Source organism: Saimiri boliviensis, chromosome 5, assembly GCF_048565385.1.
Source record: "Saimiri boliviensis isolate mSaiBol1 chromosome 5, mSaiBol1.pri, whole genome shotgun sequence".
NCBI lineage: Eukaryota > Metazoa > Chordata > Mammalia > Primates > Cebidae > Saimiri > Saimiri boliviensis.
Window position 1 is genome coordinate 68,054,472 of NC_133453.1, and position 16,974 is coordinate 68,071,445.

At 33.2% G+C, this 16,974-nt stretch overlaps 1 protein-coding gene across 13 annotated transcripts in view; it reads right to left on the bottom strand.

The window, feature by feature from the left end:
- Positions 1-16,974, bottom strand: part of DYNC1I2 (dynein cytoplasmic 1 intermediate chain 2) — a 55,591-nt gene that overhangs the window by 17,922 nt on the left and 20,695 nt on the right. For all 13 annotated transcript variants that reach the window (XM_074399473.1, XM_074399475.1, XM_074399480.1 and 10 more), the window contains 9 exons: positions 14,373-14,488; positions 5,146-5,241; positions 4,774-4,936; positions 4,572-4,671; positions 3,957-4,082; positions 2,943-3,089; positions 2,490-2,603; positions 2,059-2,192; positions 1,044-1,188 (listed from right to left, as the gene is read on the bottom strand). In XM_074399473.1, coding sequence (XP_074255574.1) covers positions 1,044-1,188; positions 2,059-2,192; positions 2,490-2,603; positions 2,943-3,089; positions 3,957-4,082; positions 4,572-4,671; positions 4,774-4,936; positions 5,146-5,241; positions 14,373-14,488 — 1,141 coding nt within the window. The remainder of the gene's footprint in view (positions 1-1,043; positions 1,189-2,058; positions 2,193-2,489; positions 2,604-2,942; positions 3,090-3,956; positions 4,083-4,571; positions 4,672-4,773; positions 4,937-5,145; positions 5,242-14,372; positions 14,489-16,974) is intronic.

Sequence of the window (16,974 nt, forward strand, 5' to 3'; positions counted from 1 at the left end):
ACGAGTTCATCCCAGACTTCTAAGGTCAACACTTGATAAATAATTAGGAGTTCACAAAATACTGAAGAACATCTCTTAATATCATTAGGTTTTCTCACAGAAACTGAAGAACCAAAGATCTCTAAACACTGTCTCATGATAAATTATTTAAAAGTCAATATTTAGGATAAGGCAGATGGAAACAGAAAAAAGAAAAGATTAGGAGTTAATTTAAATAGAATCTGATGCTGAGTATGCATTTTCTCAGTAATAATATAACATCGCAGAAAAACTAGACAGCAAAGTTAAGACACTTTAATTATAAAATGAGATTAAATGAAATTCCAAGTCTATCACAGGAGGTAAAGCTGCCTACTTGGATTTATCCTGAGACTTTCAACAGGTCAAGACAATGTCACATTTATCTGGAACTGCTGGAGGATCAGGAAGCATTTTATCACATAAACGAGTTTTTAAAATAACTCAAGTTTATTAAAACCAAAATAAATGAATTTAAACTGCTTATCATAGAATGACAAAAAAATATATGCATCCATGCTTTTACACAATGCTTTCCTAATGATTCCAGTTTACTACATATAGCCTTATTATACAGGACTTACTGTAAATCAGTTTCACTCTCTCTTTTCCCTATTTTCCATCAACTCTATGAGCCACTGTAGTTCTGAATAAGCTGTTAAAAACTCTCCAAAGAGCAAATGGATAGCTTTTGTACTGAGCTGAATAACAACTGTATGAGGTGCTATACGAGACACTCAGGGTTTTTTCCCCCAGTGCAGTTCAGGGTAAACAGTTCTATACTCGAAAAGACTGAAGTGGTAGGAAGACTGGTCTTTGATTATGTGTAGGGTTGCCATACTTGTTAGCACACTTTTATTAAAACTACAATATTTAGTAGTTTACTAAGGCTCTGTGTTATGTCTTAGCAGTCTTGATCTATTAGTAAACGTGATTTAAAAGGTTTTCATCATTCCTATGCAGTATTAGATCACCACCTTATATCAGAAACCTGAGCAAATAGCAGACATCTATATTTTAGATACCTTAGTTGTCCAAAGTTTTACTGTCCAGTCAAATGATGAAGTGACAAAAAGATGTGAGAAGTCTACTGCTCCAACAGCTGCATGACAATGGATGCCAGTGATTGGTCCTTGATGCCCCTCAAACATCTCACTGATTCCAGCTTTGCTAATTTCATAAAAGTGAAAATGTTAGCGAAGTCTCCTATAAGTAGACCAATTACATATACATTTTATTATGGGTTTATGTATCAGGACTTGAGTTAATTTTGACAGACTTAACTATGTGCTCATAATTTATCAGAGTAACTTTGTTGAGTATTATTCCATCCACATTTGGTAACACTACTAAAGCAATAAGTACTTTTGGAACTGTATATATCATGCTGTTGATATCAGACCTCGAAAGTCTAATATCTGAAATGGTGCAATAGAAACAAAGATACACTACACTTAAGAGAGACAATGTGGGCTACTTTTAAATCAAAAGCTTTGAAGTGATGGTGATCTATGTTTGAGATGAAATCTGGATACTCAGTTTTTTTAAGGAAGCAGTAAGGTACAGCTAAACAATTTCAAAACAGAGAGAATGGACAGAGAAATAGTACTCAATTTAAAATAAGTATGTGACATTACTATACAATTATCAGGAGACTGAACCAATGCTGAAAATCCAAATAAATCAAAATGGGAAAACAGCTGAAAATCTCATTTATAAGTCTATAAGTCAATACAGGGATATGTATATTGTACTTGTAACTACTGAATGTTCCTGCCTACCACTAACTTACATGAGTACATGCACACACACAAAACCACAACGTACCACAACCCACAAAATCAAGAACACATCATAAATCCAAAATTATCTTTTAGGTAAAAAAGTATTTAAGTTATAATTTTATATGCCTGAATGAAAAAAAAATCGGTCACAAATAACAAGTAGGTTTAGAACAAATTTCTACTTAAATTAGGCAACTTGCTTCAATGGGATTAAAGGAAGAATTTTAAATTATTGCAAATTCCAGTTTAGGTTTACCTGCCATGGCGGCATGCTGTGTACACAGAACCTTCTTCACTCCCAACAACAAAGTTGTTGACGTCTCCAACAGGGAAGGACATAGATGTCACAGCTACTGCCTTTGATTGTTTATGAACCAACTCCATGCTATCCTACATAGAAAAACCTGAGACAGTTAGTTTGTAAACTTGCAATTTTAAATTTCTGTAGAAACTTCCAGTCTTTGATTTGTAAACAATTCTTTTACTGTATTATTTATACGAATCTACCTTAATTAAATGAAGCAGGTTTGAAAGTAAAATACACAACAAACTATATTAAATGCATTTCAGCTTATAAACTGTTGTAACACTACTATAAAACAGTTTATGAGAAACGTAAGTTGAGGTATATAAACACTTAAAACATAACATTTGCATCAAAATTTCAGTTTCCCAAGTTCAACCTACCTGTGGATGGGAAAGCATGTCCAGACTCCATGAACAAATTTTTCCATCAGTAGAGATGCTAATCAGATTGTGAGCATTTTGTGTTCCAACAACATTTACACAATATACAGGGTGCTAGAGATATTAAAGAAAGTTTTCAGGGATTATTTTACCAAAAGCAAAACAAATTTTTTAGTCTAATTATAGGCATTCTGTTTATTATCAAGTCTCATAACTCGGTATTCTTAATGTGAAGTTTGCTATTAACAAAAGGTTGTCTCAGAAGAGAGAAGAGTTTCTAATAAATTTCAAAAACAACAAAAAAAAACCAGACTTCATTTTTGGTTGCTACATGGTAAGGAATGCATACACCAAAGGAAGCACATTCTGAGACAACTCTGATGGGCACTGCTAAGTATACAGCTAAGAGTGAAGGAACACAGAAGCCTAATAAAAATCAACATGTTTACTTACTGTGTGTGCAGCTGCTGACAGTGGAGTTCTTTGCACTGGAGTTCTTTTATTGCTACGGTTATCCCAAAGCACAATCTGGCCTGAATATGTACCACCAACAACAAGATTTGGATGAAATTTTGCAAATGTGGCAGACATCACAGCTGACTGCAAATAAGTAAGATTTTTATACTTGAGATTCAAATTGAAAAAGCCTGACAAGTTCTAAAAATCAATCTATTACCTGAAACATTTATTTCTTCATTATATGGTATTACAGGTTATGAAAACAACGTAAATTCATTAAAAGTTTTCACTGTTTCAGAAATATAAAAATATATCTTTAAGATTTTTTTTTTGCTTAAAAGTCAAATGTAATGACTGCTTACATAAGTATGTTTAACCAAGTTATCCAAGAAAGCAAAAAGTTATTTCAGTTACATTAGCCTCTGACAGTAATCTAACAGTAGAGTACATGCTAGTTTGATTCAAAGAAGTGTTTACTAAAGATTTGACATTATTAAAAGATTTTAACTTATGCAACCAGAAAAGACTTGCAAATTCTAACCTTCTACTAAACCTGCTTTAAAAATCTGCATCTGTTTTCTACTTCAACCATGTGTTTCTACTTAAAATCATCTAGTTCCAACTCCTCAGGCCATGTATAAGTAATTCAGTGGGCCAACCATCTAATTGTATATTCACAAATAAGTTCCTGGGAAACTCCCTGTAGGAAAGACATTTTATAAAAGATTCCTTTTATACAGTCAATCACCATAACAGAGAATCACAACTGCAAAGGACTTTAGGTGTGATTAAACATTATAAGAGATGTCAGAAAAGCTACAAAAGGCAGATCATGTTGAACTGAGAAGTCTTCAGTTTTCTGTTAACATCTGTTTGCAAATATGGAGTGGTTTAGTAAAATGCCAATCCAATGAAATCATTATGTTGACAAGAAAAGAAAAAAGGCACTTGTCTTAATTCATCAATGAATTCTTAAACTTGAGGAAGACTGTTAAAAGACCACCATACCTGGCAGTGAAACACATACTCTGGGGTAGTTTTTTTGTATTTCATATTCCAAACAAGGGCCACACCATCAGGCTCATGAGGGGCATCTTCATTGTTATTATAGGAAGCCACAAGTAACTCTGGATACTGCTCAGAAGAATCAAGAGGAAAAGAAATGCTATGCATAGTAAGAACTGTTTTATATTCCTAGTTATTTGTCTTTATCAGATTATTATTCTGAAAATACAAATACCTAACATTTAATCAAGAGAGACATCTCTAGCATTATGCTTACTGGGACACTAGTACAATTTTAAATTAGAACAGTTAATTATTTTAAATATTTTAATGTTAAAGCATTTAATTAAAATGTGTTCAAATTTTACCCAAAGGATTTGGTGAGCAACTGAAATTAGTAAAACTGTCCTGTAACATAACAACCTGAATTTTAAATATAAATAATGTTTCTAATCTTCTTCCAAAGTACATGATTATGTTAGCATTAGAGCCATCATCCATTAATTTTAAATAATACATATTGACTTATTACACAAAATTCCCATAATTAAAATAAAACTGCCTGCTAATTATAATTTTAAAAATGAGTTAAGAACAGCTAATTTTATTATATTTTACCTGAGATGACCAATCCAAACAACTAACAACTCGATGCTTTGACCATCGTTCGTCAAAAAATTGTCGATTTAATGACAGTTTAGCACCTGCTTGAATCTCTCTACAAAAAAAAGATCAACCCCCCCAAAAGATGATGTTATAACTTTTATCACTCTTAAATTTAACATTATTGGAGCTAAAAATCTTAGCAATTAAGCATTACCCTTCTTTGTCTTCCAAATCTCTCCCACTGTAGTCAAAGAAGATGTTAATCTGCTCAGAAAGAGCTCTTTCTACAATTCTTGTAGAATGGTCAAAGAAACTTAAAAATTCCTCAGAGTGCAAGATTTGTTGCTTTTCTTCTTCAGTCAGCTCATGAGGGGGAGCTGAAAAACAAATAATTTTTTAAAGTATGATTTATGTCAGGCAAATCATGTCAACTCACTATCACAGTATGGATCAGTGAATGTTACACATTCTTTTTCAATCAGATTCACTTTTTTGATTTACAGCATTTTATACTACTTTAATATATAAGTAATGAAATCTTAACAGAAATCAACAAAATTTTTTAAAGTTTAATTCTTTAAGACACCTTTACTATCATTTTCCTCATCTTTCTTCAAAGTTTTCTCTTCTTCAGGTTCAATAGGTGGTTTAGGAGCCACTACATCATCATCTTCCTCTTCATCTGCAAAAAAACAGAATGATAGAATAAATTATTTTAATGAAAATAGCTGGTAACTTTTGAGACAGTATTTCAGAAGGTATCACAACTCCCAAGATAAAAGCAAACGTAAACCACTGACAGGACAGAACAAGTACAAATAATAGGGATTTTTACCAACATAGTCAAGAATTAAGTAGAACTTTTTGGTTTTAATACATACCTATGCGGTACCTCAGCAACAGCCACCCTAAATTCTGTAGCTACATAAACTGAAATAAGATATATATGCAACTAGGATGAATTCCTCATAAAGTCTCTAAAAGCTTGCCAGCATTTATCATTCTAGACAGAACAACATGCAACTCCTGCATAGTTTTATATAGCATGCTGACACATTAATGCTGTAGAATGAGGAAAATCAAATGTCTAAAATAGCCTACAGAGCTGGCTGCTTACTTGTGATCTGAAACCATCAGTGTCTAATGGGTCTTCATATGGCATAAAGACAGCTTACATTAACTCTCAGGTTGCTATTTGAGAGGCAGATTTCGAAGATAATAGCTATAAAACCACATTTTCTATTCTGTCATTTTAAATGCAAGTCTCATTATCTATTGTTACATGATGTGGCAATAAGCACTTAAAATAATGTTTTCTTAATTTGAATAAAAATATACATTGGGATAATATACAGGGTTTATGAGACTTCTAAAAAATTACTAAATCTCTTACATCACAAATGAGGAAGTAATTTGAAATAATTTATTTAAAAATGTTATAGAACACATAACCCTGCCTACCTTTTCTTTTGCTACACAATTTAGATGGGTTTTTACGAAGAAAATGTTTATTTTTATGGCCTAAACACATGCGTTATTTGTCTATAAGGGAAAGGCAGCAGGCATCTGCAGCGGAGTGCAGCTCAAGTAATGAGAGCCTATTCAATAAGGGGACTTTACTTGTTAGTTATAGTCATTTCCCTGACCCATGTTCAAAATTATCTAAAACACACATACATACGACATACACAAAAGAATGGTCAAGAATGGAAACCAGCTGCCAAGTCATGGTCCCAGCAGCCAGGCCAGCTGACTAGATAGCAACAACCAGATGGCACTGCTGGGATTGTGTCTTTCTGCTACAAGGTGGCAATGGGATGGCATAACATTCTTCCGCTTGACTGCTTCCAATCCTGTGTCTCTCCCCAATGGCGGGCCTGTGCAATTACCCGCACTCCAGGAGGCCTAAAGACAAGCCTTTACCCTGCAAACAAAATACAGCTTGTAGGCCACACCAGCTGCCAAACCACACACATAGTGTTAGGTTTTGAGAGCTATGAAAATCTTTCTAACTCTGAAGAATAAGCAATAAAAATATAACTGTACCTGTGGAAAGAAAGCTTTAAATGACACTGTATAAAGCACACAATGATACAACCTCCAACTTAATCAAAATGATAATGACGTATGCCAATCCCACATTACTTGAAATTGAGCGATTTTTACGTTCTGACAAGTTTACAGAACTAGGATAAATGGCACGAGTGATTTCAATATATGCTCATACTTTTGAACCAAATGGTGAAGGTTAAAATTTTTCCTTTCAAGGGCCTCAATCAGCCACAAAGGAAAACAGTAATCACTGTCTTTTCAGCCAGCCCAACCACATTTGTCAGCCCTTTCTCCGTCAATGCAGCCAGAGCAATCAACCTGCCAAACATTCAGAATGGAAAAACAATCTGAAAATACAGGGTATAATGCACCTGCCAGTGAAAATGGCCATTTCAAGAAAAGCTAGTGATCTCAGTGACCCTGCTGAGGAGGCGGTGGTGCAAAGGGGAAAGAACACGTAAAAGAATTCTTAGTGATCGCCATTCTCTTGCACACTGACACTTCCTTACAAAGCATGCCAATTACAGCTTTTGTGCTACTTAAAAAAATGAAAGCTTTTTGGGGCAAAATAATCACACAGAGAAACAGAAAGACACTACTGCTTTTTAGATGAATTCTCATGTACAACGAATTATTATCTGAAAATAGTATAACTGGTAGCAATTCTACACAATATCACTCAAGCATTAGAATGAAATTCTTCCATAAAGTACCTGCAGGTGTAATGTAATAAAATAATTTAATTACATTTAACTTACAAGTTGTCTTTCAGAATAACAGAACATCTCCTTCAAATAAAAATTCACTGTTAGAATATACATATATTTTCCACTTCCTGCTAATGCTACCAGTTATCCCAATCAAGTCTGTTTACTAGTAGAGTTCACTGTACGTAAATCCTAAAATCAAAGACAGGGATTTTGAGTCACTCAGGACAGGTCATTCTTGAGTGCTGTGAATTATAAATTACAGCCTCCTACCCACATCTTATTCTCCTCCTTCAACTTTGTTGTATTATACGGCCTCTAAATACCATTTCCAATGACAGGTGTCAAATTCCTGTCATAATGCATATGGTCAGTACTTTAGTGCTAAGTGACCTCATAATTTACATATTTAACAGAAAAGATCTTGTTTATAGACACTCTTTTCCTTTTAAAATTTAAAATGTAGATGTAGTATGTCAGACAGTGATCTGTATCTGTGTACTCAACAGCATTTGCCATGCCTATTTGTCCATATAAATTATTTCAGTTGTAGCTGAATGATGAGTATCAACTATTTAAACACATGCTCTCAGGGTTTTATTTTAGGATAAAAGTACATACCCTCCCTTTCTACATAGATTAAAACCAGATTTTACAACTCTAATTGGTACTTAAGCTTCATAAAAATGATTAAATAAGTTTCAAGGAAAATAAAAACAAATGATATTGCTGTTCTTTAAAACTGTAAAATGTGATCTTTTTGCTATAAGGCTAATCTTAAATAATTATCAAATTTACCAAGTATTTGGCAAAAATGCCTGACATCAATAACATTAGGTTAAAGAATGTTCTTCTGAAACAAATACGATTTTCTTGTTATAAGCTAATATAATAGTTACCAAAGGACTATTAACATGACCAAAAATATAAAACTGCAATTCTAAAGATTTTCTACACTAGTCCTTATTACATGATGAGCTATATTTAAAACTGGGAAAGACTGTAACAGAGCAGGAAGACTGAAAAATGGGGCTGCCAAGTCACATCAATTTATTGATGAATATTCATTACAATATGCTAAGTGGTTAACTCCATGCTTTCTCTGACAAGTAATCTAAGGTTATAAACTGAGCAGTAAAGAGTGCATAAAAGTAGCAGTTACTTTTAAAATGACAAATACCTTGTCAATGAATGCTAAAACTAGGTTTAATGAACCACTGAATTTTACTTTGAGTTAACATCAAAATTGTGATGTATTTTGGAGAGACAGAAAGAAGCTGTTTTGTAAATTAAGTTGCACCTAGAAATAACACCAAAGAATGAAATTCCAGTTGTTTAAATAATCTGTTTCAATGGAGTAGCTTAATCAAAGTTAAATCATCTGTGAAATGGGTAGCTTTTGTTAAACTAAAGGAAGGAGCCTTCAGAGCAAGTTTTCTCATCTGTACCTCACAGTACATTTAAGACACATTTTACATTTAAAATACGTTTAAGGTAAGCTAAGAGTATGCCACAAAGCATACTTCGAATTATTTTAAAATATTACAAGACATTTAAAAGATAATATATAGTATCTTAGAAAATCCTTACTGAATAAACATCGCTACTTATGAATCTATCACTTATAATGATTAGATCTCAATATGAAGCAAAAAACAAATCCCATCGTTAGTACATTGCTGTTTAGGAAATATGTTTGTTGTCTATCAATTTACTATATAGTTTTATTATACTGGGCAACAGAGCAAGACTCTGTCTCAAAAAAAAAAGAAAGAAAATATTAAAGAAAAATTATTCCTATGTAATCTCTATTTTTTTAACTAATGATTAAAGCACATTCCTTTAATGATCAAAGCATTCTCCTCTAATATTTTCATATTTTCTAATATTTTAAAATGCATCCCATATTAAGATAATTTAATATCCTATGAAAAATTCCTAACTTACAAGGTAGTCTGATTATTCCTGGTATAAAGGAAGATGACACTGAGTTCTAAAAGTCAGGACACTTGTGGCATATAAAAATGATTTGACTTAAAAAATTTTCAACTTATGAATAACTTTACAAACATCTATGAAAATATTAGATGAAAATGCTTTAATCATTAGTTTAAAAATACAGATTACATAGGAATAATTTCCTTTTAATATTTTCTTTATTTTTTTGAGACAGAGTCTCACTCTGTCACCCAGGCTGGAGTGCAGTGGTGCAATCTCGGCTCACTGCAACCTCCACCTCCTGGGTTGAAGCAATTCTCCGGCTTCAGCCTCCCAAGTAGCTGGGACTACAGGCACACACCACCATGCCTGGCTAATTTTTGTACATATTTTTTTTTACAGCAGAGACAGGGTTTTGCTATATTGGCTAGGCTGGTCTCGAACTCCTGCCCCTGTGATCCATCCACCTCAGTCTCTCAAAGTGCTGGGATGACAGGCGTGAGCCACTGCGCCTGGCTCTCTTTTAATATTTTCAAAAAAATCCCTTCTTTTCTGGATCAGTTTCATTTTGAATCACTCTATTTAAATCCATTTGTGCATAATTTCATCTTCTTATACCTTACTCTTTAAAATCAAATACATCTTTAAGATAATTTTCACTGGGACAAAGCTTTATGAATGTACCAATGGAATCCATTCCTTTTTATACACCATCTAGAATAAGATGCAAGTTCACCTGGTTTTCTTTGGCTCTTCAAGGAAAAATACAGCTGACTTTTTAATCAGAAATTATTTCAATATAGATGTACTGCTAATTCGGGGAGGGAGGAAATAAGAAAGGACTAATAGTTTAATTATACCACTGCCTTTAACACAAAATTGTCTCTCTGTAGTCTTTATTTATTTATTTATTTTTTAAGAGATGGGGTCTTGCTATGTGCCCAGGCTGGCCTCAAACTCCTGGGCACTAGTGATCCTCCTGCCTCAGCCTCCTGAGTCCCTGGGAATATAGGTGCAAATCACTTTGCCCAGCCACAGTCCTTTTTATACAAAATTTGGGTTTTATTTGGCAGTATTAGCACCCTTACGTAGACCTTGTTATCTGTCATCTCATCAAACATTACATTTTTCTGAGGCCAGGGTTTCGGATATGCTGATTAAAGTCTTTCAATCAAGATTAAGAACAAATGCTTCAATTTTCAATTATGTTTATATTTTCATAGGTCCTCTGAGGGCTACTAATTTATTAAATGTGTTACTCATTCCAGAATCTTTTAAAAATCCATTTTAATTTATTTATTTACTTATTTATTGGAGACAGAGTCTCTCACTCTGTTGCCCAGGCTTGAGTGCAATGGCATGATCTTGGCTCAATACTACCTCTGCCTCCTGCATTCAAGAGATTCTCCTACCTCAGCCTCCTGAGTAGCTAGGATTACAAGTGTGTGCCACCACACCTGGCTAATTTTTGTATTTTCAGTAGAGATGAGGTTTCACCATGTTGGCCAAGCTATAGAGCTAATCAACAGGTATTGAGGAAAAATATTTAGCTACTAAGCCAATACCAACAGTAATTACAAACTCCTTCACAGATAAGAAAGTGGAATGCAATAAGAGAAATGGCACTTCACTAGAAATCAAGTGCCAGTTTCTGGATGTATGCCCGACATTCTCTCACACTGTGGACTTAGGCCCACCAATTAACCTCCTTGAATCTCAGTTTCCTCAGATGTAAACAAGCTGATTAAACTGGATAAATTTCAGGGTTTCTTTTTCCTTTAATGAGCTTTCAAAAAATAGTTTAAAAAAATCTATACAGAATACGTAGATAAGAAAAAGTAATGCCATTTTCAAGAGAGTTTAAACTTTTAAAAGGCAAAGAAAGTAACTTTTCCAGGAGTATTTCTGTGGATACCACGTTCCTACCAAGAGAAGCTTTTCACCTGCAGAGAAGAAAATTGACTGAAGTCATGTGGTACTAGTCAATTTTATTCACAGTAGGTGCTTTAAGATAGCAAAGCACCGCAGTTCAGAAACAGTACTACCAACTTACAGAGTAAACTTGAAGGCAAGAAGATGGCTAGAACAAGGAAAAAGAAAAACAAGGCAGAATAAAAACTGCTTTTTTAAAGGAATAGGCTTGGCCATTTTTATTTTTAAAAAATACAAAAAAAGGGTAAGAGTTAAGTCTACAACCAATTTTTAGCTTCAATTTGGTAAGTCACATTACTTCTGCAGGGATTACACTGCCTACCCAAGTTTAATTTGCTGTCTGTTACACTCCAATTGTGATTTCACCAATTTTGTTTCATGGTGAGTTGTGGAATTCATTACATAATTCTTAAATGTGAACCAACCAAGCAAAGTTTGAGAGCCAAGGTATTAAAGTGATGGGTAAGCAAAGAAGAGTTAAGCACACAGTGTTTCCATTATAAAATCTTAATTTCAAGGTTTTTCTCTTTCTCTCTTTCTAAAACTTACATAACTTGGGAAAAGAAACTTAATGTAAGAGCTCCAGACATGAAAATAACTGTAATGATACAGAAAAGAAATTATCTCATTTTTTCCCCAAAGGATACTGCTCAAATATCTTATTTTATAAATATTTCCAACGGGTAAGGATAGCTTCATGGTATCAGGATACACTTTTTTCTTTCTCCTTCACCTATATACCTCAGCCTGAAACTAAAAGGACAACAAATCCAAAGAAAGGATAATCTAGTGCCTTTAGATACAGCAAATACTCAATAAACTATACTCAAATTCAAACAGAATCAGTGCTAAACATAAACCAAACTACTTACTATAGGTTACTATCATAAAAATATGAGTTACTGCCTTCAGTGGTGAGAGAAAGCACACCTTACGATCAGTCAGATTTGGTTTACAACCACAGCTATTAGCTACGTGACACTTGATAAACTATTTCTTTCAGTTTCAGCTTCTTTGTGTGTAAACAATACCAATACCTAACTTTCAGGGTTTTGGTGACAGCATTACAGATGATGCAAAGTGTCTCACACTATGCCTGATACGTGGTAGGCACTTCTTGGGTGTTATAATTTTTAGTCACCAATTTAAATAAGAAGTTTGGAGACATATTCATTGGAACCAAAATATTAACAATAGATCATACACAGAAGAATCAAAAACATTTCCTCTCTATACCCTTTCTGTACTTCTAAATTCTCTATGATAAACTGCTATAGTAATTAGAAAAAAACTATTAAAAAAAATGAAAGTCTTGGCTGAGTGAGGTGGCTCATGCCTGTAATCCCAGCACTTTGGGAGGCCAAGGTGGGCAAATCACTTAAGGCCTGGAGTTTGAGACCAGCCTGGCCAACACTGCGAGAGACCCCGTCTCTACCAAAAATACAAAAATTAGCCGGGAGCGGTGGCACATGTCTGTTCTCCCTGCTACTCACAAGGCTGAGGCAGAAGAATCACTTCAACCTCGGAGGCAGAGGTTGCAGTGAGCTGAGATGGTGCCACTGCACTTCAGCCAGGGTGTCAGGGCAAGACTCCCTCTCAAAAAAAAAAAAAAGAAAGTACTTGGACAAAATGTTATTATCAATTTTCTGAAAATTTTGAAACTGTAATTATATGCTTGAATCATTAGCTATTTGTAATGCTTTCTAAATTTACCAACCCTAATTTTATTATTTTTTTGAGATGGAGTCTTGCTGTGTCACCCAGGCTGGAACGCAGTAGTGTGATCTCGGCTCACTGCAACCTCCGCCTCTTGGGTTCAAGCGATTCTCCTGCCTCAGCCTTCCAAGTAGCTGGGATTACAGGCGCCCACCAGGCCTGGCCAATTTTTGGAATTTTACAATAGAGACAAGATTTCACCACATTGGTCAGGCTGATCTTGAACTCCTGACCTCAATCAATACACCTGCCTCGGCTTCCCAAAGTGTTGGGATTACAGGCGTGAGCCACTGCACCCAGCCACAATCCTAATTTTTTCTAGGTATATACAAATATGAAAATTTAAAGATTTCCTTTGGTAGTAGACATGGTTTCAAGGATTTCTCCTCATTTTTGCTTACCTGTATTTTCTTGGCTTTCTGTAATAAATATAACTTTTGTTTTTCCTTAATGGAGAAACAGGATAATTTAATTAAAAATGTAAAAATAAATTAATTTAAACATTTGATAAAATTTCTATTCCAAAACTGTTAGAAGCTCTAAAATCCGTAACTTATTTGGTGGTAAACACTGACATGACCAGAGATAAAGCTATTTGTAGTCATATTTCACTTAGTATATTCATATGCTTTGCTGCCAAATATTAATGCCCAAGATACTAACAGAGTTTTCACATATGATACAATTTTATTACTTTTCCATAATCTGAAATATTTGGATTTCTAATATATATATGGCCCCAAAAGCTTCAGGTAAGATACTATAAAGTGTATTAGGGATCTCACATAAATCTTTTTTTTTTTTGTATGACATAAATTTATTAGCTTCACTGGGAAAACAATATCATAGTACCTTATGTTTGAATCATTAGCTATTTGTAATGCTTTTTAGTTTTACCAAAGGGTCTCCACATTCATTATGTCTGTGTATACTTCCCTGTATTTTACACAAATTACAGGCTACTAATTAATCAACATAATAGAGCCCTGTATCATAAAATAGAAAGTTTAAGAATTAAGTCTAGATTCATTTATTAGTACAAATCACATCAGGATACACTATGCTATGCAGAAATAATTTACATGATTTTGTTTACTGTGGGACCCACTCTCTTTTGGGGAAGAATTATGCTCAACGACAGAAAGAGAACATTCTTATGCTTTTTGGCTTCTAAAAGCAGTATACATTAATGACAATATAAAGACTCAAATACTTAAATTTATGTTAACAAAATTAAGAAACCACACATACAGCTTACAATGTTAACCTCTAAAAGAACAAGTTTTAAAACTCTAAAAAACAAACATATAAGTGCAGAAACTGTAAAGCATTATTTTCTCATGTTTCCCTAAAAAATATGCCAAAATACAAAAGAAAAAAGACATAAAATAAAAACCAAAGGAAGAAAAAAAGAATATACATTTAACATAGGTGCTCAATGACAATTATATTAAGGACAGATATTCACCTTCTTTGGGTTGAGCCATAACTGGAGTCTGAGTCTCCTTTGTATATGTGACAATTTCTCGAGGAGGAAAGTCGACTTGAGTGATTTTAGCCATTCCAAGTTTAATCGGTCCTCTTCTAAATTAAGTGAATACAAACGATACATTTTAAGTACATCAAACCATGTTATTTTCAAAAATTAAGAATTAAGCAGTCATTTGCACCTATTTGTAAATTAAATCCATTTTATTCAAGAAATTTTAGATTAACAATGAACTGGCTTTATTTTAGCAAAAGAATTAGAAAGTAGCAAAAGCAAAAGATATTTCTGAATCATTCAGTATTTTTATTTTTCATTTTAAAAAGCCAAGTAATTTCATTATTTAGAACAAATGTGTGGGCAATAATGAAGTAAGAGGATAGGAACTTCAGAGTGGACCACTGAATAAGGTTGTTTCAAGAAATTGGTTTCAGCTGGGATATGGTTCTTTCTGGACTTTTTTTGAAGAATCAGACATGGATATCACTCAGACCACATTTAGTTGATCTCGCCAAGAAGAGAATTCAGCTTTACGACTGAAAAACAGGTTCCTGTTTAAAGCCTTTTTTCTACTTATATTTGGCAGAAATTGAGAATTACATTATCAATTTGGACTTTAAAATGAAATATTTAAAACTTTTAAATCTCTAATTTCTGCATGATCAATACTGTTCTTGATTCATATATAGACAAACTAAAGTCCAGATATTCTACACCTAGACTAAAATGACAGATCTTTTGAATACCACAAATCTACTAAAGTCACTTCTGTTTTAGTTAAATACAAGGAATACATTCTTTTTTGATAAAAGAGTGTTGTGGCTGAGGAAAATGAACGAAAAGAAAAATATCTTTTATTAGTTATCCGGGAGATCTTTCATTGGTTATTATGTTAGATGTTTAAATTCTAAACCAAATAAAGTATGCTTCCAATCTCCCAAAAAAGTTCTCAGTTATGAAGCTGCCTTAAAAAGATATGCAATAAAGACACTGCTGCAACTTCCAGGATATGAAGCAGGCTATCACTGGTAAGAGAACTTTTTTCTTATATAAATATTCTTTTCGGTTCTCTTTAGTAACTAAATCCAAGTCCTAGACAATATCATAAAGCATAATACAATAAAGTATTATAAAGTATAAAGTAATAATAAAATTACATTTTAAAAATTAATGTTTCAAAATGTGGGCCATAATAATTTTTTAATGCCTTTTCTAGTTTAAAAAAAAAGGGCGGGGGGAAGCATAGTCAAAGAATTAAGTGGACAAATTAAGTAATCTGAAGTAATCTAGAAGTCTAAGAATAAAATTTGAAATAAGAAACTTTATATTCTGATTTTTAAGATGCAAATTATATAAAAAAGGAAATCACTCACATATCTGGAAAAAAATCATCAAGCCAACAATATTAGAAACAAGTTACCAACTTGAATGCACACAGAAGCTAACAGACAAAAAACCACAATATTAAACAAACAAAATATTCCAAGATTTTATAGGAGGAGGAGGGTAGGGAAGTAATACCTCACTTATCCAAAAGACACTTTTACTGAAAATAAGAAAACAATGGGAGGCAGGAGGGGGAAGCCTCAACGTGGCCAATAAAGAGGTCTTCCAGTACATGTACAAGAAACTCATATATTTTTCTTTTATGCCTAAAATCAATGCTTATTTACTCTTACTTTAGACACAATTCCAAAAGGCATAGTCATACATTTTAGAAGGTATAAATTATCAGGGGAGAAGAGCTATCTGAGTCAGGCAAGACGGCACAGCAAGCATTTATAATTTGCCTTAGGATCTAGAATAAAATGAGTGAATGAATGGATGAATAATCTTATCTCTATGTCAACAAAATTAAAAAACCATACATATAGCTACAGCGTTAACTTCTAAAAGAACAAGTTTTAAAACTCTAAAAAACAAAGACAGAAACTATAAAGCATTAGTTTTCTAATGTTTCCCTATGAAAATATGCCAAACAATAAAAGCAAAAAGGAAAACAAAAATGAAAGAAAAGAATCTATTTAACAGAAAGGCTTAATGACAATTATATTAAGAATAGATACTCATCTATACATTCTATGAAGAGTAATCTATTCATCCATTCACTCATTTATTTATTCTAGATTCAACCATTCATTCATTTATCTATTCTAGATTCATGAATGAATAGTAATGAATGAATGGTGTAAGGACCAGCATCTCCATTACTCTCAAAATCTAAGAAATCGTCAGTGAATTTTAATATAGAAAAATAAATTAATATTCATACCTAGTAACCCTGAAAAGGTTCAATTACATGTAGACTATGTATCAGAAAAAGTGTGAGAAGTTTTTAAATACCTCTTAGAAAACTTTTATTAAAAATATCGATATAATTTTTAAAGTTTGGACACTTCAATGGACTTAGGGTAACCAGAACATCACATGGAGAGAATATTCTTTCATTAAAGATACTGGATAAATGAGGTGTCACAGTAAAATACAACTCTTGTCCTTACTACATGATACAATATTACAAACTTAAGCAAAATAAAATTAGGACAGTTTCACAAAGAATCAAATTCATTATAAAACAGGGAAG